General features: G+C 51.8%; 1 protein-coding gene across 1 annotated transcript in view; it reads right to left on the bottom strand.

The window, feature by feature from the left end:
* The window catches only part of LOC128269389 (RNA-binding protein 24-B-like), a 35163-nt gene that overhangs the window by 8177 nt on the left and 5560 nt on the right, over window positions 1-21426 (bottom strand). The window contains exons 2-4 of the mRNA XM_053006840.1: window positions 4059-4457; window positions 3854-3980; window positions 3056-3116 (exon numbers count right to left, since the gene is read on the bottom strand). Of these exons, the coding sequence (XP_052862800.1) occupies window positions 3056-3116; window positions 3854-3980; window positions 4059-4316 (446 nt within the window). The 5' untranslated portion in view covers window positions 4317-4457. The remainder of the gene's footprint in view (window positions 1-3055; window positions 3117-3853; window positions 3981-4058; window positions 4458-21426) is intronic.

Genomic DNA, 21426 nt, shown 5'->3' with positions numbered 1-21426 from the left:
CGCTAGCGAGAGCTTAAGGAGATGAGAAGAAAGAAAGGTGCCCAACAAATGGAACCAACAGTAACAGTATTCAAAACTCTATCCCACCACCGAGGACACACACGGACACACACACACACACGGACACACGGCACACAAACCAACGGCAGCCACAAAAAGGACACACGCGGGGCTGCCTTCTAAAGGATTCTTCTTACGCTGTGCGGCGCTCCTTCATCTGACCCAGCGAGAGAAGGAAATGGAAAACCCGCTTTCTTCTTAATTTTTCCTTTTCAATCCCATAACTGCGAGCCACGACATCGGCCTCGCTTTCAGTGCCGGACTACGAGGACGCCTTTCAGCGGCAGGACCTTTAAGGAGAATACAGATGGTACAGATTCCGAGTGTCAGACAGAGAAACAGAGAGAGAGAGATGGAAATGATGGAATAGATTTTCAGAATTTAGGAAGGGCTTTATCATTAACCTGTTGGCCACGGCCGCCAACGATCGACGGAACAAAGTGTGACCGTATTTTCACCTTTGTTCCCACCCACCCGCGGTTCCGCCCACTCAGTGCCCGGACATTAGCCCCCGCCGTGACCTGAAACAGACCACAATCACATTTACACCACACCACACAACGTGACCAACACCACCCAGGGACAACACCCCCCCCGGGGGGTTTTTGTGCAGTTTTATTACGGCGGCCATTTAACACACTCGAGTGGTCTGCTCGAGTCTTGTGCGGTGGCATGTCATTGTTTGGGCGCAGAATGCACCACCAACACACACACACACGGAACCCACTGAATGGCAAACCACACACACACGAAAGCTTCTCACCTCAAAATTCGAAAGTCATTCGCGGCGCGCGCGAAAGGTTGGGCGCGGGTCAGATAATAAATTCACCGTACGATCTGATAAAACCACCGCCCGGACCGCGAGTGTGTGTGTGTGTTGGTTGTTGAAGGAGCCAGACACAACCACAGCCTGGTGGTGGTCACAGCCTGATATACTCTTTGGTTGGCAATGAGGTCACGCCAAAAATGGGCAACACAATCTGCCACGCCACGCGTTGTCTATAATTATCGTCCCAAAATGTTGAAGATAAGGCCACGAGGCTTGTTATTCTCTAGCAAACAATACGGCAAAACACGGAAAATAAAACACGGACACACACACACGCACACCAACAACAACAATCGGATCCTTCGAGGCGATCGAGCCAGCAAACGATCACGCACAACAACAACAACCAGTAGCACCCTCTTCCGGTAGAAGGCTGGAGTGGCCGTTGGTTCCGTTTGCGATACACAAGAGAAACCAGAAAAAAAGACTAAACGAAAGATCACTCGTCATCAAAAAAGAAAGGATGCAAAACAGGACAGAACAGAAGAAGGAGGGAAAAAGATGAGTGAATGAGTGAGTGAAAAACTAAAAGTCGATAACAGAACAGAAAAAGAGACAGACTGGAAGAGTAACTCAGTTTATCAAAAAGAAAGAAAGAAATAAAACAGCACAACAATCCAAATTGCACCATCAAACCAAACAAAGAGAAAAAAGGGAACAGAAATAAAACGGAAAAGAAAAGATGAAGAAAAAAGAAACATACAACAAAAAAAAGGGAAAAACAAATAAACAGGAAACAGGAGGATGAGATGATAAGAGAGAGAGAGAAAAAAAAAGTGGAACACGAAACACGAAAAACTTTCCGAAAGAAAACAAAACAAAGGGCAAATGGAAAACACTCAACAGCAACACAAAGGAAAACGCACTCTCGAATGTCGGAAAATTACACAAACATTATTCATTGTCCGCTTTCATCGGGTTTTCAACCCGCGCACACGGACTCTCCACCCGTGTCAGTGCGCCACATTACGTTACGCTGTGACTCTTCTGCCGAGAGCGCGCTGCAAGCCCGACAACCGTAGAGAGATGGGGAGAAAGAGAGAGAGAGAGAGAAACAGAAAATAAAGTATGGCGCGCCGACAAACTGTCCGCGAACACAGTGTGTGTTCCGGTAGTATTTTCGGTAATTTTCCGTCGTTATGCAATCGCATATCGGCTCAACCGACTCTCACAGGCCCGGCCACAGAAAGTTCATAAGTCACTCCACACAGCAGCAGTGAACGGTTTCTAAATAAAAACCGTAATTAATCTTTCCGTAAAATTCACACACGGACACTCGCCGTCGCCATCGCGCCGTCGCGCACTATTCGCCGTCGCGGCTGCGTCAATGACAACCCCCGGGACTTAATTAGTCGGCGGGCTTACGACGGTGTCGGAGGAGTAAATCAAGAAAACTATCACCAACCCGTGGGCTGCTGGCTGGCTCACTGACTGGCTGGGTACTATTTTTAGATAGTAACAGGGTGGCGGCCAACCGAACTGAGAGAGCCGCCGCCGTGTGGTTCCAACATCCAAATTGATGTCATAAATTATAACGCCTCGCGCGATTGGCACACCACCATCGCCGCCGTCGGCATCAGTTGTCCCCCCGGGGTCCGAGCGCGTGAAACACCAGGCGTCTCCATCGAAGGGCGCGCGCTCAGGGGATGCGTAGTGTACCCGAAGGATTACTACCGTGGTTACGGTGGCCAGTGATCGCCTGGGGTGTACGATCAGGAGCGGGGTTCTAAATTCGAAGGCAAGTCCCGTTTGTTCGATACATCATCATCGCCCACAGAAACAGCAAATCAACAACCAACCGAATAATGAAAAGGAAGTCGAAAAATTAGGCAAAACCAAACGGAACGCAAAAAAATGGAATCATAACGGGGAGGAAGAGAGAGCCTCCGGACCACCGAGTGGCCTGGATTGGCCTCATCATCCGCGGGCGGCAGAGAAGTAGTGAAAGGAGGGAGTGTGTTCGCTGAAGATGCCGCTTTGGCATTTGACGCATTTGGCTACACAGAAAGAGAGAGATAGGGAACTGGGTTGGTTGGTGAGAAGAAGTGACACGAACAGGAAGAACACGAAGAGGGACACAGGAAGAGAGAGAGCAGTGGGGTGGAGAAGAGGAAGAGGAAGAAACGCTCTAGAGGTACGCTCAAAGTCAGCCAGCAAAACACTTACCCGTACTGTCCTGGTATCACGGGGTATCCGGTCCGCAGTCCTGTCGTGGCAAAGGAGAAACCTAAAAACGGGCGCCGGAGAGAGAGAACACACAAATCAACCATTAATAAGCGGGGCGGGTAATGAGATTTAGCACCAATTCGGGTCATTATTTGTTGCTCCACTTCCGTTGCTCGGTTATCGGTGGCACTGTTCCGGTTAAAAAGTCCGTTAACTCGCTGGGCCGCAACACCGATTCGAATCGAATTGTCCAACAACGGGGCGGTCTACCTTCGGACTCATTAAAAATGCATCGCCCAGACCACGGCCTCGGACTGGGAGTCGGGAAGCCAACAGGCGTTCACACATACCACATCATTGTGCGCCGTTTACATACACGTCATGGCCACCGGTGGGAGGGTTTATACAGTCCAGTGCACCGACCGACCGGCACACTACTACCAGCCAGCCACTAGCCGGGGGCCAGTCAGCAGAAAACATCGATTTACTCTAATGATTTGTTTATTCACTCGCACGCCCCGACTGTCAGCGCCTCCGGACCACAATCCGGGAGACCAGAACCCGGAGACCGCCCGAAAACTTTTCAACAGCGGCACCTAATAGAAAACACGATGGCCGCAGATTGAAGGGCGGAATTAATCCGCCTTCCAGCGCGTCTGGGAGAGCATTAAAGTTTGCGTCTAGACGCGAGGCGCGTTCATTTCACTAAAAGCCTTCGAGAATTTGCACACCCCGGTGTCCGGACTAATTCGAAGCCACACGTGTGACGGCCGCCGCCTCATTTGCGTAATGGCTCACCTGGCGTGGCGTTGCCTCGCGGTTTAGCGCCGAGGATCGCGAGGTTGACGTTCGCTTTTCTGCCATCGATGATCGGGTTCGGTTCCTTGCACGCCCGCTCCGCGCTCATCCGGTCGCCCATAATCACCTGCCAAGTGAGAGGGGAAGAAGCGTGGGTTAGTGTCTGTGGTGGTCGGTTACTCCTTGCTCTCCCGGTCGGACTTACAAATCCGTAACCGCGACTTTTGTTCGTCGTGCGGTCGGTTATCACAACGGCTTCCTCGATGTCCCCGTACACGCTGAAGTGCTCCCGCAGGCTCTTGTCGGTCGTGTGGTACGGCAGCCCGCCGACGAACAGCTTCGTCCAGGTGGTGTCCTTCTGTGAGCTCCCGGACGACCCGCCCGACCCGGACGTCGTGCTGGCCCCGGTCTGCACCAGCGTCAGTGCGGCGTCGGCCGCATCCGGCGAGACCTGCATCAGCATTTTGAAATCCAGCTTTCCGGCCTTGACGCTAGCTAACGTTCGCAAAACCCAAAAAACCCGCTTCGTCCTTTTGTTCGGCTGGCCCGAAATCTTCCGCTCCTGCTGTTGTCCGTGCGATGGTATCACACTCTTTCTCTCTCTCTGTAAAATAGCAGAACACAAACAAAACGTCAATTAATAAAGCGGCAAGCAACGGAGCAAGTTGATGAAATGATAAAAGAAAATTATCCTCCCAACGCTTCGGGGAGACTGCAAATGACTTGATCAGGAAATCACTGTCACGGACAGCATAAAGCCCTGGCTCTCGGTGTATTAAAGATGGCCGCCTGCGAAGGGACGAAGGACGTTTGCCCAAAAGTACACACATAAATTATATTCAGCGGCCCCACTCTCTCTCCGGGTGCGGCCGCCGGGATGGCCGTAAAAGCGAACTTGGCCGGGTCCGGAAGGCAATCGAGTCCTTTATGCGCATTGTTTCTTCACGCCACCGCCGGTGTTCGTGTTTATTCATGTGGACATTAAAACTCTTACTTTAAAGCGATTTCGCGGCGGCCACTCGCTCTCTTTGACTTATCTTTTTGACGGCTTGCGTTGGAGAATGAGTTATTGAATTCACGGAACGGAATATTTAGCAGCAAACGTTTGTTCGGAAAAAGGGTCCGAAAAGTGTATTAATTTAACGTAAAAAAGGGGGAGAGATTGGGAAATGATTAACGATCAAGCTAATGGACTAAAACTTGCTGAGGGTTTTATTGAAAGAAGTGGCCGCGCCATACCGCGAGTTCCATTTTAGGACAATTTTGGAACCCTTTCTTCCTGGAGGTCATGTAAATATTTGCACCTAATCGGATCCTTGAGCCCGGGAACCCATCACAAAACGGGCTTTCGACTCTACCAGGTGTAAACCAGATTTCAGCCTCGGACCCGGAACCGATTGCACACAGAGAAACCCCGGGGGTCACCCATGCATAGAGGGGGCCCAACATCCGCGGGTGACACACGCGCCGATCGCGGCTTTTGTCTGCCTCTCGCTCGCTCGCTTTCCGAATTAACTTTTCACGCTTGACATGACTCGAATTCCATCCGCTTGGGCCGACTACAGAGAACTCGACACAAGTACACATGTGACGTACAGCTGGCTGGGGCGGCGCTCCCTGAAACGTTTGGCTGGTGACCGGCACACACACACACACACACGGGCGCATGGCCCCGCTGAGCATTCGAATAATAAATGTTTGGTCAACCGTGAGACGGAACAATAGCCGCACACGGCACACGGCCGCCAAGGTAATCAGCCACCAGCCGACCGAGTGAACGCCTTTTGGTCGCGGCGAGGTTAAAAAGTTTTAGTACAATGCCCACAGAAGCCCGGTTCCCGGACGGTGGCCACTCCGGGCCAGGACCTGCTCGAGAACCACTCAGCGATATCCACCGAAGGAGTTTGAAGCCTTCCCATAAATAATGCCCTTCAAAACCCCGTCTATAGAGGGCTCAGGTAACACACACACACACAGACAGACAGGAAACCGGAAGGTCCGTCTTGTGCCTATCGAGCACCCCTTTCGGTTCTCGGTTCCCGTCCGTCACGGTTGATTGCACTTTGTAGGCTTCGGGCGCGTCGTATTTAAAACGTGGTCCCGGGAGGATCCTTCGCCCGGCGTTTTTTCCCGTCGACACACTGTCTATCTGTCATCACCGCGTCCCGTCCCGTCCGTCGACTGTCATTGCCCCCTGGGGCGGGGAGAGACCCATCATCAGCGGCCATCATCCATTACCGGGCGCGTCGGCGGCGCTCGTCGCTGTCGATGACAGTTGCGTTTGCGTTTGCGAGTTTTCGGGCGCACCCCTTCGGGTTCCGGAAGGCCACCACCCGGACAACCCGCTCGCTGTTGAGGGCGAGAATTTTGCGAAGGTCTGTGTGTTGTGTGAGTTATCGGTGGCCCTCATCGGTCCGGGGTTCGGGGCTCGGGTTTACAATTTCCAGACACGTTCATCGCATTGATTGCATTTTTTTTTTTTTGCTTCTGTCCCGCGGCACGGGAACTGAAATTGAAACAGAATGGCCATTCGATAGGCAGTGCCTCAGACGGGGATCGTCTTTGGGTGTCGGAGGTCTGCGCTGGTTCTTTTCTTATCACTGACATTCGACATTCGGACAGCGATCTCGCTGGAAGAGGTCCCGGTTGCATATCAAACAGAGGGCACCCTTCATTGGCCCCTCCCAGGACTGGTGCTCTAATTGGTGTATTTTATCAACGCCGCGCCCGAACCGTCATAACCTTCACAGCGCCAACGCGGGCGCCGATGTCGGTTTCGCTGTCCGTCGTTCGGTCTTTCAAACATTGGGCACGTTTCGCGAACATTATGATAAAATTGTTTTTAATGGCGCACGGCGCTTCGAAGCGAGTCCGTCCCGGAAAAACACCCCGGCCATTAAAGCCGCGGTCGATCCTTCGCCAGCGAGCGAGGGAGCTGCGGCACAAGCCGGGATTTAATGTAGCGAAAAGCCAGAGATAACGAGGCCGCTGGAATCCGAAGAATTATACTGCACGAGGATTCGGGTGTCCACCTTGACAGCGTGGCAGTGTTTTGTGGAACACACTTTTAGTACACGCTTTGGGATTAATTTTCCTGGGACCAAGGACTCGGAGTCTGGTCCCTTCCTGGAATCGAGACACAGGCAGGCGTTTATTGTCAACAGCAGCAGCAGAAATCAATTACTTTGAGGTCAATTGTGAGAAAATGTCATGCATATCCACACACGACACAACGACGCCCTGTCGTACCCGATCGAAGTCGGGGTGTTCCGGTTGATTTATGGATTTTACTTCGATCTGGAACCATCAGTTCCCGGGGAACCCACCCAGAACCTTTATTCCGTTCCGTATCTCGCTCGCTCCGGGTCTGGCCGGGGGGAGATCTCTGAGAGGTGACCGTAAATCTTCTCTCCCCGGGACACACTAAAGCCTCCGCCGCGCCGTTGCCGTCGCAACATCCTTTTGATTCTCGAATTTTCCGTGCGCTACAATCCGAGCTCTTTAACGAACCGACCTCAGACGTTAGGACGGCAACGGAACGGCTCCCAACGGATGGACGACACGACACGAGGAGAGTTAGCAAAGCAACTGCATCCGATTCATTCGGTCTGGCATCAGAAACTGCATCCGACAAATGCAATAATCGTAAACTTCCCACACACAGACTGGCTGGCGAGCGGACGGAACTGGAACTCTCTCTGGCTGGCTGAGTCGTCTTGGCGTGGTCCCGCCATTGCGAGTGTCACCCAGGATGATGACTTGTGAAACATGTGACAGACATGCCAACTGGCGCACTGTTGATCCCGATTCTTCCGTGGGCGAGAAGAACACCCCGGTCTCTACCTGCCTTGTTGAGACACCGTTGGCCATCTACTACACACCATCAGCAGCAGCATGATTTACGGCGGGGTCCCGGGGAGTCCCCCCCACACGGAGTTTCTTTTTACACACATTTAAAACTCACAAAAAAGGGCCTCACCAAAAGGGGGTGGTGTCGTGGCCACTTCCCATACAGTGTACACGCACGAATGCACCTCTGGCTGCGTGCGTAATTAATTTGCTGAACGGCACGACGTAGGCAAGGGTTGCGTCACCGACAGGACTAGGGAACTTCGGGCTCAACCCTCCCTCCTGTCGAGAATACTCCGATCCGGGTTTGTCTATTTTTAAAGACGGGTGGTCGGGGCCCAGTTATCGAGTGGAAACCGTTGGCCACCGTCCGTCGGAAGGTCATCGGATGTAATTTATCAACATCACCAACAGAACCCGGACCCGAAGCGAGCGAGAGACCGAAATGAATGCGAAAGGACTCGTCGACGTAGTCGTCGTTGTTGGTGGCCACCCCTTTGGTAATTAGATGCAAATACTTCGTGGGCGCCCTGGCCAAGCGTGTGTGTGTGTGTGTGTGTTTGTTGGACATTGTACGACCTGAAAAGCCGGAGCGTGCGTTTCGCCTATTTAGACATCAACATCGAGACCATCAACTCCGATTCGGTTGTATCAACGCCTGAGACACTGCGGAGTGTGGCTTTAACTCATCAGGACCTTAGAAAAGAACCCACGATTAGAGAGAGGAGTGTCCAGGGGGGCGAGAGAGTCACGGCAAGGTTTTTCCGATCCGTTTCGCAAAATTTCCCAGCGTAACAAGTTGGGTTGGTGGTGTTGCCTGTTGACCATCGCCACACTACTACTACCACTACTACCCATGGCCATCCGTAATTACCTCTTCGGTCAAACACAGGAGTCCTGCCGGAGCAGGACAACAAGCGAAGCACCGCGCGAGAGCGTGTGCTGCGTCCCTTTTCTAATCTCGCCGTGTGCATGTGTAGTGGTTCAGCGTTTATGCCGCTCTCCCTGCTAGGTCCCTTCCGTCGAGCCGAGTCCCTTTCCTGCCTGTGTGCAGTCGGTTGGTTGTGCAATTAGAATCGAGCATCACGAACACCGACTCGGAGCCGAGGTTGGAGGTTGTCGTTTATGGCCAGAGCAGCAGCAGCTTGTCCTTTTCGACACAACCGTCAACGCCGTCGTCGACAAGCGTAGCGAACGGGCGTACGTGAGAGGCAAACAATTGTCATCACGTTTGTTATGGCCCCCCAGCCACACGCGTCCTGGCTGTGTGTCCGTGAACCCGCTGCTGTTCCGTACTGCGTGGTGGTGGGTTCCGAAAATTCGGTAAACATTTCTGCCCTAATACAAATAAACGGCGGCGGCGGTGACCGTGTTCCGGACGCTGTACTAATATTTACCTTTCATTTCTGGGAACTAATAATGTGTGTGTTGAACATGAAAGCGACTCCAAATCTTGATCTGAAGGTTATGTGTCAATTTTCTTCAAACTTCAAAAAGGGTTCCGCAAGACCAGTCGTCGTACTTTTTGGGCAACCTAACACACGGGCGATGCATTCCAAGCGCACCACCAAGCGAACACGAACTTTACGATTTCAACGCTTCTCGTCCTGTTCGTCCTCGTCCAACGAGCGCGAGCACCCTCTCGAAGCCTTCAACAGAGCCCAAGAGTTGAACTTGCCACACTGAACCCTTCCACAGGGGTGGCCAGGACCGGGCCAGGACCGGGCCAACACACAACAAGTACACGTACAGTGTTGTTGTTGTTGTTTGCGCTGCTCCCTCTCACACACACACAGCGCCGTACGGAGGGTGAATTTTAATTCCAATAAGAAACGGCCCGCGAGAACCGCGCTTCCCGGGGACACAACACCCCGCGCCCCGCGCAAAAAAAAATAAACGTTCAAAATCACTCAGAACATAATTTCCCCCGGGGAGCTTCACGGGCGGGGTCACGGGCACGGCGGCGACGGCATCCATTTGTTTTAATTTTTTTCTGCTTCATTTGGCCCGGGTGGCCCCGGACTCGAGCCAAGGCGGGCCGGGAGGTTTATGTCCTTTCGCGCGCGCATTTTTTCGTGTTTTGCGTTTAAACTTTGCGCACTTTCGTCCTTTCGTCGTTGTCGCTGCCGTCGGAGCGGGTTGGAATGTCGGAGCCATTAAGGAAGTGAGTTGTAAAAAACGGTTTAATTGGACACGAGGATTCGCCCCCGGTAGGGGGTGGCGGGAGAGCGGGTCTGTTCGAGAGATTAGCGCCCGGCATTGGGTTGGGAATTCCACGTTCCAGGAGAGGTTACCCAGGTGCGCCGCCCGTAATACTTCCGGCGGACCGAGAACTAATTCATTACCCTCACCCCGCCGGGGCCACATGTGTGTGTTACAGATGAATTTTCCACATTTTCAGATCGAAGGAGGTCCTCTTTGTTCGGGGGCGCCAAATGGAATGTGTAATCTTTGCATTCCGATCCGCCGGCGATCCGATCTCCGAGTGTTGTTACACCACAAATCATAAGTCGCACACAATAGGAGGGACCAGGGGACCTTCCAGTCACAGGGAGGGGGATTCGCCCGGCCGACTCGAGTCGCACTTTCATAAATCAAATCAATTTCAGCAGGTCCAGCCCGGCTCACTCTGTGTCCGGCGGCCGCAAGGACATTCGGTGCTTCGGTGGCAACGGCGTGGCAAATACGTGCGCTGCGGCTCTGATGATGGCTTCTGTGAATAATCCAACGAAAAAGAGAAAAAAGCGGCGCAAACGATTTATCATCGTGTGTGCGATATGGCCACGCCGATCCTGGAATGCCTCTCCCCGATGATGATGGCACCGCGAACCGAGCGCGCCACACGTGTGACTGACTGTGAAATGTCCCCCAGGACACGGGAGGTGTGATGGTGTGCAACTTGTGCAAACTCTGAACTCTCTCCTCCTCGCCGTCATCATCATCTTCTAAAGCCCGGCCCGGAACACACGGGGACACACCCAACCCGGGGGCAGAAACCGATTTCAAACCGAGTCAAACACAGACCAACTCGGGCGTAATTTATGAACCATCCATTTGTGGCCAAAACAACGCGCGTCCAACGCGGGTCCGGGGTGGGTGGGAGACTTGTGGGGTGGCAAATTTTAATACTTTTCCCCCCCCCCCCCCCCTCCAACCCGAGGCACGACGACAACGACGACAGAGTGTCACTTGCACCGCACACACACCGAACGGTCCAGGAATCCCAGGCCCAGCGAATCGTTTATCGGGTGGAATTAATTAGCTGCAAGGAGAGGAGGCAAAGGGCCTCCCCGCGCTGACCCCCCGTGGTCCGTCGCCAACAACTTCGCTTCGTAAGCGACTTTTCCGGTTCGCCAGGGTTTTTCTTGGTACGCCGACAAAGAAGAACGTCGACAAAGACGTTGACAATCCGGCCAGCGAGCGCTGGGAACTGGGGAAAAAAACTTCCATCTCGGTGGGCCACAGAACCACCATCACCACCGAGGACGAAGGTCGTTTGGCGAGGTGGCCACAGAGCAATTCGGTGGTCCAGCCTTATTGTGGTTCGTGTTCGATTTCTGCAGCATCACGCGCCGTTCGCGCGCGGTCATTCTTGGAGCACGAAGGACATTCCGACGACCACGGAGAGCGAGAGAGAGCGAGAGTAAATATCCATTAATCACCGAGTGAAACTGATGAAGCCGTGATTTTGGGGAACGGAACGATCTTCTCAACCCAACCCAGTCCAGCCTAATGTCCTGTGTGTGTGTGGGGTTTTTTTCTCCCGAGGCCTCCCAGGGCACCCCGCAGGCCACACGCCGGAGTCTAATCAGAGTGTGTGCGATGCAGATTGACATGACACACCTCGACCGGCGAAACATGGTCATGGATCATTAGGACAGATTAGTGCCATTTCGTAGCCCTGGAGGGGTAGTTCGCTGTCGGTAAGTGATTTTGTAGTCCCGCACAAGGCAGGACGGGGACAAGCAGCTCTCGTGTGGTGAGCAATCTAGGGGAACGTCCCAAAAGTACTGACGCCTGATGTCTGGTGCCACTCTAGACCATTTGGGGGTTCGCAGCAACGATCTGGTTAGATTGTGTCGAATCTTATCTCAACGTTCCTCAAGTCCGATCTGAACCTTCCGATCTTATCAAGCAACGCAAGGGTCATTCCAAACTCAAATGTCCCACACGTAACAGTAACCAAACATTCTAGATAGGGTAATGTAAAAGGTTGGTGTGCCAGGTTTCAAATAGTTCTTGATGGACGACTTCCTTCCGATCCCACCAAACGCACAATAACGAGAAGAAGTTCTTTTCTAAAATTGATTCAATTAAGGAACATTTAAAAAAAATCTTTACTTGAGGTCATAAGGCTTTCAAAAATGGAGCCTTCTAAAATGGTCTGTGTTTTATGGTTTTCAACTGTCCCATAATTGATGCTCCATCAGTTGCGAAGTTTCATGATCGTTTTTACTGACCGGCCGCAAACAAAATGAGATGGATCCTTTGGCCTCAAAATTTCCGTAAGCAAATCAAGCAAAGCACTCTCAAAACTCCGGGATGTAGTTATAGCATTCGCATTGCAAACTTTGCACATTTTTCAGCAGCTTTGGCAGCATCAGTTGAGGTATTTTTTTAGATGCTTCATATAGCTTTTTACACCAACAACTAATTACAGACGCTTTGTCTACAAAATAGTCTCGGAGCCGCGAGTTAGTAGCGTCGTTCCGAACAGAGGGTGCTGCTACGAGTCTAATTTTGTTTTGTTATGTTGGTACACCCTTCATATGAACGTATGTAAAGTTTCACTTCAATCGGTCACTTAATTTTTTTTTATATACAGCCCTTTAGTATCGAAATGTCACAGCGAAAAGTTTTTTACAACGAAAAAATCAAGTATCGTGCAGTGATTGAATTTTTAGTTTTGGAAGGTTTATTAAAAGCAAAGGAAATTTATGAACGAATGTTGAAAGTATACAAGGACTCTTCGCCTTCAGTTAGTACATTAAAAGGGGGGTTTCTGAGTTGAAACGTGGTCGTACAAGCCTTAATGACGATCCACGTCAAAGACGCCCAAAAACGGACACAACACTTGAAATCGTAGAAAAAATACAGGATATCGTATTGGAAAATCTTCGAAGCACTGAAAGCGATTTAGTCCAAGGCTGAATAACAAACTGGACTGAATAATAAAGCGTATTTCAAACCATGAGAATGTGTTTTTCTTATCGAGGCTCCGAACTTATTGAACACCTCAGTATGTTGCTAAAAACGCCACAAACGAATGATTGACTGACACAATCAGAAACTGAAAAAGGTTCTTTTACCAAAAAGTTTGGAAGTTCTTTCACTGAACTTTACTAAGCTAAGCTACTAAACGTTGAGTACCAGGCAATCTTCAGCACTGTTCTTCAAACGGTAACATGTTTAAACCTCCTCCAACGTTAATTGCGCACCAGAACATGGTTCGTTTTGAGTTCAAATCCTTTGCCAGATGATGTTGAAACCAGGCTGTGTGTTGCCAATAACACAGTAGGATGAGGACTTCATAGACAGCCATCGGTTACCCAATTTTTGACGACCATTTTAAAGCCACTAATAGCGAGAAGAACGAAGGGACCACAAATCAGACCAGAAACCTTCGATGAAACAACTAAACCGAACGAACATTGACTCAACAAAAATGTTTCACTATTGGTAAACAAATTCTCGACACAATTCAAACTCATGAAGCCCGTGTTTTCCCGATGAGGCACCCCGCGTCGAATAAGCAGCATCCCTTCGCGTTTCCTTTATTCGTCGGGAAATGACGTTGCAGAAACGAGGGCAGATAAGAACGCGTCACTGCGCGTCACGTGCCCGCAACGTCATCAACTCTCATCGGGCTTGGTGACTCAGAACAAAGTACGCAGCATTCACCCGGATCGTCCGACGGATTAGAACCGATGTGTGTGCGTCGTCCCGATTTACGACGCATTTTCCACGAGGAAATGCGCGCTGTAACACGCTACAGACACGCGGCGTGCTGTATCATTTTGCGTATCATTCATTCATGTCTCGCGTCTCACGCAATGGCCGTTCGACCCCATAATTATGGACGAGGCCAGGGTCCCGATATTGGGTGGTGCATACCCACCACCACTCTGCCAATCGCAAACTTTATAAAATTTCCAACCGACCGACGGGACGGGACGGAGCGACAGGCGAAAATGGACATCAAAAACGCATGCAATTTTGATGAAGGCGCACGGCGGTGGCAGCGCCCAGTCCGGAGGGCGGCCACAACCAACAGTTGCACACAGGCAGGGACGACAGACTCTGCCGCTGCAGCTGCTCCTGTAATCGTCGTCGCCGTGTTTATGGCATCACGGCGGCGGGAACACGGCACACGAATCACAATCGGCGGGGGTTTTATGACACGGCGCGGCAAGGAGCACGAACCGAATTCACCTCTTTTTTTTCAAGCGGCGCGGCCCCCTTGTCCAATTTACAACCCCCGGTCCCAGGGTGGGTACTTGTCGTCGTCAATAACAGTGCGGCCAAGGAGGAGTTCCGGGGCGCGCGGGTTTAGTTTTCGGGGCCCACAACAAAGCCTAGGTTCGCACACACACACGCGATATCAACAGTCCTCGCTCCCGGGCGTGTGTGTGTGGGTCGGATCCGGAACCGAATCCGGGTTTGTTTTCTCCCCCAGGTCCTGTGGACGGGCCACGCGAACACCAACACCATCACGACGACGGCTGGCTGACTGGCGCTGTGAGTCACACGCACACGAACGTGGCGGACAAAGCGAACGGACCCGATCCGAACCGACTTCAACGACGGACGACGGTTCCTTCCGGACGGCGTGTCAGAAGCCCGTCGCTCCGTCGTCGTTTCCTTTGTGTGCCAATGATTTCAAGAATTACACCCATCGGAAACGACGGCGAGAGAGAACGAGAGCGGACGGAGAGACCTTGTTGTCCCCCGGTGCGCCCTTTTCTCGTTCCGTTCCGTCCGTCCGCGGCACACACACACCTTTCGAGAAGGAGAGTGCTTACGAAGGGGAGAGAGTGCGTGCGTATTTAAAAGGATTCTCTTTTGGCACACGATTTAAATGCCCCGACCCGAGAGGCACCAGATGTTCCAATCCAGGTTCCCGAGCCCCAGACACCACGCAGCGAGACCTCGACCCCGAGAGGGTGTGTGCAGCTTGTCCCTCTTCCCGTGACGGGTTTCAGAGGCCCAACCAGAAAAAAAACGGGCATCCGAATTCCCGTCCGCTCGCTCTCCCCGATACCGATCTGGGTCGTTTACCTTTTTTGTGTCGGCCTCGACAAAACCGAACACAACAGCTGTCAGAAAAGCTGGCCTCAAACGTCACCCATGGGTGACGCATGTTGGGCGGCGACGGTGGCGACGGAGTGGCCACTACATTGTTGTGTGCCGAACTTCCGTTGACCTCCGGGGTCTATGTGGGAATAAAGAACCCCAGAGAGAGAGCGAGGACGACGACCAGGCCCCCTTCTTTCCCGGCGGGCCCCGAGCGTTCCACACCACGTTCCGTCGATTAATCAGAGAGAGGCTTACGGGGACGGATCAGCTCGGTACTCCACGACACAAGGTCAGGCCACACCGCACACTTTCCCGGGGCATTAAAAGGACCACGAGACCATAATGTACCACAGAGCCGGGCCGGGGCCATCATTTGTATTTTTATTACGCGACAAACGCCGCACACCCTGGGGGAGGGCACACCTCTCTCCTTATCAGGAGACCCCTTTATGCACTCCATTAATTCGATTTGCTCCGATTCAACGGAACTACCCCCCCGCAGAGAAAAGGTAGAACCCCCAACGGGGCGCACGCATGAGGTGTAAAATCTAACAAACAATAAACCCTCCACCGCCGCCACCGGGAGGTCCTTGCCGTGTGCCGTGTGTCTGCCTGTGGGTGTGTGTGTGTGTGTGTGTGCTATCAAATATTCACCACCCCGGCCGCTATTGGGAACCCATTGGAGAGGGTGTTCCACACACACACACACCTCGATGTGGCCATGATCATTACAATGATTACACGTTCGATGATGCCGAGAGCGAGAGAGAAAGGATACCACACACCGTAAAACGCACTCGCCGTCCCTGGCTTTACACACTTTCCCGGAAGGTTCCGGATTTGTTGGCTCCGTCGGTTCATATAATAGGTTCGGAGGGTTCGTCGGTCCGTTGCATAAAAAGCGGGGGGAGCGCCAGGGCCGCGCAGGTTTATCAATTTATGATGCAACGTGTTCCATGATGGAAATTCAAAACCTGCGGCGCGCCATCCTGTGCGCCCTGTCCTTAATCACTGCCTGCTACTCGACTAACCTGGGCCCGATGTTGTGACGTATCGCTTCGATCGGAAATCCGGATGCGGGCACATCGACACATTCAATATTCACAAGAGCCCGAGCGGGGCCCATCTCCATCCGGAGCCATAAAAAGTCGGGGTACAAAAAATAGACGCGCCTGCAACGGATGGGGAGGACTTTTTTCGGGCAGGGTTTTAGAAAACAAAGACTTCCCCCGGAGGGACGGAGGACAATTTAGTGGCTACCCCGGTACGCCTTAGCCACAAAAACGATTCGCTTCAAAATCTCGTTACAGGAAAAACGTGGCGCAGTTGTTGTGTCTTGTCTGTTGGCTGGCTGGCTTTTAAGCATCGTTCCGGAGTTCCCGGGGAAGGTAAGACCAATCCGTGCCTCCCCCACCCGGTGGCCGTGTTGCAGTTTAGCATACAAATGACTAATTAAACAACCCGCGCGCAGCTGCTCGGTCGCAGTTTTTTCCGAAATTCGAGTGGCCAACACAATTCGCCTCGCCAACCTTCGCCGAGGACGTCTTTCTAGGTGTCCCCAGGCGGTGGCGACGGCGTATTTCTTAGACTTAGGTTCTCTTCTGCGTGGCGAATCCGTGCAGTTAATTTGATAATAATTCAATTTACACGCACAGCTACAGGAGCGCGGCAACTTTATCTTCTCTCTAGGTCCCGAAATCTGTGCGTTTTGTAACTTCTTGTGGACTCTCCCAGATTGCTCCGGATGACTCTTTCTCTCCGTGGCCGCGATGCTGGGCCTGCTGTGTGGCCGATGTGCTATTTTTACTCGCCACCAGCACCAGAGTTATCCACCTTCGAATTCACATTCCTTGCCAGTCAGCCAGCCGTCGCGTTGTTGGGCAATGGTCCCCCCGGAACACGTGTTGGCTGCTGCTTCCAACCAAACAGACGCAGCCAACCGCCGGCTGTGACTCACTCCTGACATCTGACGGGTGCTACTCGCGGGCGTAGGGCGACCGGAGAGCAATAAACCCCTCTTCGAAGGGTTAAGCTTGCATCGAGAAAATGGCCAGTCTTTGGCAAGCAGCAGAACACTCGCCGGATCGGCGGAAGAACAATGCACCAAAGCCCAGTGCTATATACTAAATTCGCTTGGGAATTCGCTTGTATTATGTGTAGGACTTAATTCTTGCCGTTTTACAATGGCATTATTCACTAAATGTCACAATCCCAAAACGCAAAAAAGGCCTGTGGTGAACCCGGTCCATCGCAACCAAAGCGAAATATTCACTGCGCAAAGGTTATGCTGCATATTGCATATGGTGGGATCTCAAAGGTGTGGTTTCCTAAGAGCATTTAAAACCTAATAAAGTTGTTGATGTACAAAGCTATCGACAACAATTATTGCATTTGAAACTAAATTTTGCCCATAAAACGACTAGAATGGGATAAAAGACTTGATAAGCCGATTTTTCAACATGAAAACGCTCGATCACACATCGACCGCAAAACCGGTCAAAACCTATCCCGAAAATGTCGGATGAGAACTGTTAACCACCCCGCTGTATTCACCAGATGCTGCTCTATCGGACAAGTATTTACTTCGTTACATGGATTTGGCATCACAGCGGTTTACTTCTTATGAAAGTATTGAAAAATATGTCTCTGATTGGATCGTAATTAGGATCGTATTGTAATTAGGTCACAAATGTCGAATGAAAACGGCATGAGTTAAGTCTTACAAATACTAGATCAAACAATTACTCTTCTAAATCTATTCGGTTCCTGTCTCAACTATTCACTGTCAAAGGTGTCCCCGGCCTTAAAATCTAAATTTTCCGAGTCCCGCTACTTATTGACCCCAGCAATACTACGACGCCTAATGAACCCCGGTGAAATATCTACAACCAGTCCTTGTGGCGCTAGAGAGCAAACGCCGAGCTGCGGGGATCGTAAAACAGAACAGCCCGTCGTAACCGTCGTATTTTTGCCTTCCTATCCGACGGCGGCGGGTTCCGGGCCGGGTGTCCTTAAGTTGCGGCGATTTTACATTCGCCATTCGCGCGCCCTTTTACTATTGTGTGACTTCCGCCAACAAGCGGCACCCTTTCTTTCCGATACTGTTCTCTCTCACTCGCTCTCCCGGTCTCTGAATCTTCTCAATAAAATATTCGTATTCTTTATCTCGCGCGCTGGCCGCTAGAGCTCAGTCCGAAGTTGGAGAATAAAAGCCGCGAGGGGTGCGCGTAGCGCAGTGGGTGAGTTTTCCACCCAAGCTCATCATCCCGGGCGGCCGATGAGAAACAATCCCGGGGCTTTCCCGGGGCCCCGCGGTGCGCGCGCTCGCTCTCGTCCTCTCATTATTCAATTTCCTCTTGACAATATGTTGAATGAGCAGTTCTTCTGTTTCCAAGCACCATCGTCATCATCATCATCAGGAGCAGGAGCAGCATCCGGATATCCCCCCAGGTTACAGTGCGCTCTTCTCGGGTTTGCTGACGCGGCCCGCCGGTCGGTCTGGATGGCCAATGAGAGAGGCATCCCCACGGCTCGGCTCACGATCAATCGATACCGGGTTTTTGCTTGCGCCACTCGAGTTGCATTCTATGCAAAGTTCAGCGCTTTTTTCAAGTGCGCCCTCTTCTCCGGGATCCGGATCCGAGGTGTGTGTATCACCGAGTGGGCCTCATTTGGGTCGCGCCACAAAAGAAAGATGAGCGCACTCGGCAAGGACCCTCTCGCCGGTATGTGCCGTATCTCGCCCTGCCCGCTGATGAGCACTGAATCCTTCGTCGGCCGGAGTCTTCAGATGTGTTGAACGGTGTTCCATCTTTCAAAGGATCAGCACGAGTTCTTGGGCGCGCGCAAAAGCGTGCAAAGTGTTAAATCAATATAAGGAGCCCGGCACTTGGCCGGTCGATCTCAAGGCGGGAAAGTGGGCCCACCGATACAATTGCATCACGGAGCCACGATAATCCTACGCGAAGCACACATTAACGTCACTGCCTGGTGTAACACTCGGCGCGGAAGGTCCGCGTGGTCTCCGCGTGGTCTAAAGGCCACCGGAGCACCGGAGCGGGTAATTATCACGCAGCGGGAAGCCAAATGTATGTGCATATCGAGTAGCCCCGCGCGAGAGGTCATGACGCTTGCGACGACGATTTCGGGGTCCGATATCGATTGGTCGACCAGAGCTCGAGAACGGGCGACCAGAACACAGTCAATAATGGAGACCGCGCCGTTTTGGACTGAATGTTGATGTAAACACATTCACATTCGCGCGTCACAACACCGAGTTTTAGGTTGAGGGCGACGCGCGACCTTTCGTGCCAATCATTATTCTACATTTCGGGAATATCGGAAAAGTAATGCCAAGAACCTAATCCCGTTGATGCGGTGCAACAGCAGCGGATCGGTAAGCTCGATCTCCCGCGGCTCGATCGGAACGGGACCAGCGAGGCGCGCCAGAACACGAAAGTGTTGAGAATGGAAGAACCAGCTACTGGCGCGCGTTTGGCAGGGGGCCCCCTGGCCAACACACACACACACAGAGCGCGGTGATCAGGCACCCATCCCGCCTGCCGCCGTCGGTGATCATACAGCGCGACAACGGAGCATAGCGCACACGCGGTCGTAAACACGCGGGGAGGGTCTGCGTACGCGCCACATATGCTTTGCTGTTGCCTTTTGCGTTCTGCTTTTGCCGCTGCTGCTGTTGCTCCGATCATCGATCTACACACCAACACCAACCAACGTGAGCATGATGAGACCACGGACACATGTGGGGGCGCCCGCTGAAAGGCTTGATGTCTCTCGGTTCGTATAAAACTTTACAATAAAATTCCGTTCCGTTTGTGGGGCTGTTACGCACACACCCACACGGCGGTCCCTCCGATGCACCGATTGCTTTTTGGCGGCGCGCGTGCTCGGGGCGAATAATGTGGATCCCGGGTTTTCATTTTCGAACTCGAGAGCGAGTCCGCGGACTCCGCAAACAAAACAAAGCACGGGACTGGGTTTTCCATTGGCAAATAAACACAACGTCCCCCCCCAACGACGTGACGGTGGGATGACGCGGGGCCACAACACAAACATAACAGCAGCAACAGCCGGAGCCAGAGCCGGAGTTCGGACGCGCTCGAATTCTCCGATCGGAATCGGAAACCTAGAAACCGCGCAAGCCGAGCACACACTGTTGCTCGGCGCGGCCAGCGGAACAGAGCTCACCACCGGATGACACGAGCGCCGAATGCATTTATACTTTTGCAACGACAACGACGGCTAGAGCGTGGCGCACGTGGCGGATGATCCCCGACAACCCATCGACGATTACAATGGATTATATGGCGGCCGGCTACGTAACCAGCTACGAGTAAACTGCCATTCCCAACCGGGGCCATTTTGTCGATACGAATTAGACCACTTTTTTACGACAATCGCCCCCCAGCAGGCTTCCAATGGACTTGGGAACGCAAAAACAGTCAAATGGACCACTGGGTTGTTAGTTTCCGGTGGCGGTCAGCGAACGATTGGGTGGCTGTGGACACCCGGAACAGGTTACATGGGACATCTTCTCCGATGGTTCTTTTCAGGGCCACAAGACTCCTTTTCTGAGCCTTTACACCACGGGGTCACACACTCTTCTTTTCCGTGCCAGAGGAAATCTTCGCTAAGGGCTTAACGCTAAGGAACCCAGAAAGACAACTGGCATACAATTAATAGATAGGCAGGATTGAAATTAGAATTAAACTTAAATTAAGATAGAATTCGTTTAGCATGTAAAACAGAGCTCAAAGTGCAGCTCAAATTCATAGTACAGGGTGACCCATCTAGCGTTCTTTTCTTGAACTACCGATTACTTGACTTTTAAAACGTCAAACTTTATTCTGGAAAATGTGAACATATAGTAAAAACTTTGAAATTTACGAAATGGGACGCTTTATGGTGACGGTTTGGTGCGGATTTTGGCTGATTGGATTCTTCGGCGAAATTGAAGCTGAGGACTTGGACAGCATTTGGTTTCAAAAGGACGGCGCTACGTGCGATACAGTGAAAACCACAATAAGTATTTATGTTACGCGAACAAACCAGCAACTATTGACGACCTCAAGACCGAAATTCAGATTGCCATTGCCGAGATAGGACCACATACAGTCGAAAGGACACAGTAGATAGGACCTGTGGTTCCTACTACCAAACCATCCATGGTGGACATTTGGATGAAATTATTTTTCACCAATTAATCTTATTAATGAACCTTTCAAATAAATGTTCAAGCATCGAACAATATTAAGCCGTTTTTTATACCCAAATGGACCACCAAGAATCTTAAATGGACCACCCTGTACGTAAGAAACGAAAAAAACTGTGTTGCTAGTCACAGCAGGCGAGCCACATCCCGAGCCCGACCAGCAACCTTCCCGAATTGAAGGATCCCAAAGGCTGCT

Source organism: Anopheles cruzii, chromosome 2 (assembly GCF_943734635.1).
Source record: "Anopheles cruzii chromosome 2, idAnoCruzAS_RS32_06, whole genome shotgun sequence".
Taxonomy (NCBI): domain Eukaryota; kingdom Metazoa; phylum Arthropoda; class Insecta; order Diptera; family Culicidae; genus Anopheles; species Anopheles cruzii.
This window is presented reverse-complemented; position numbering and strand designations above follow the sequence as displayed.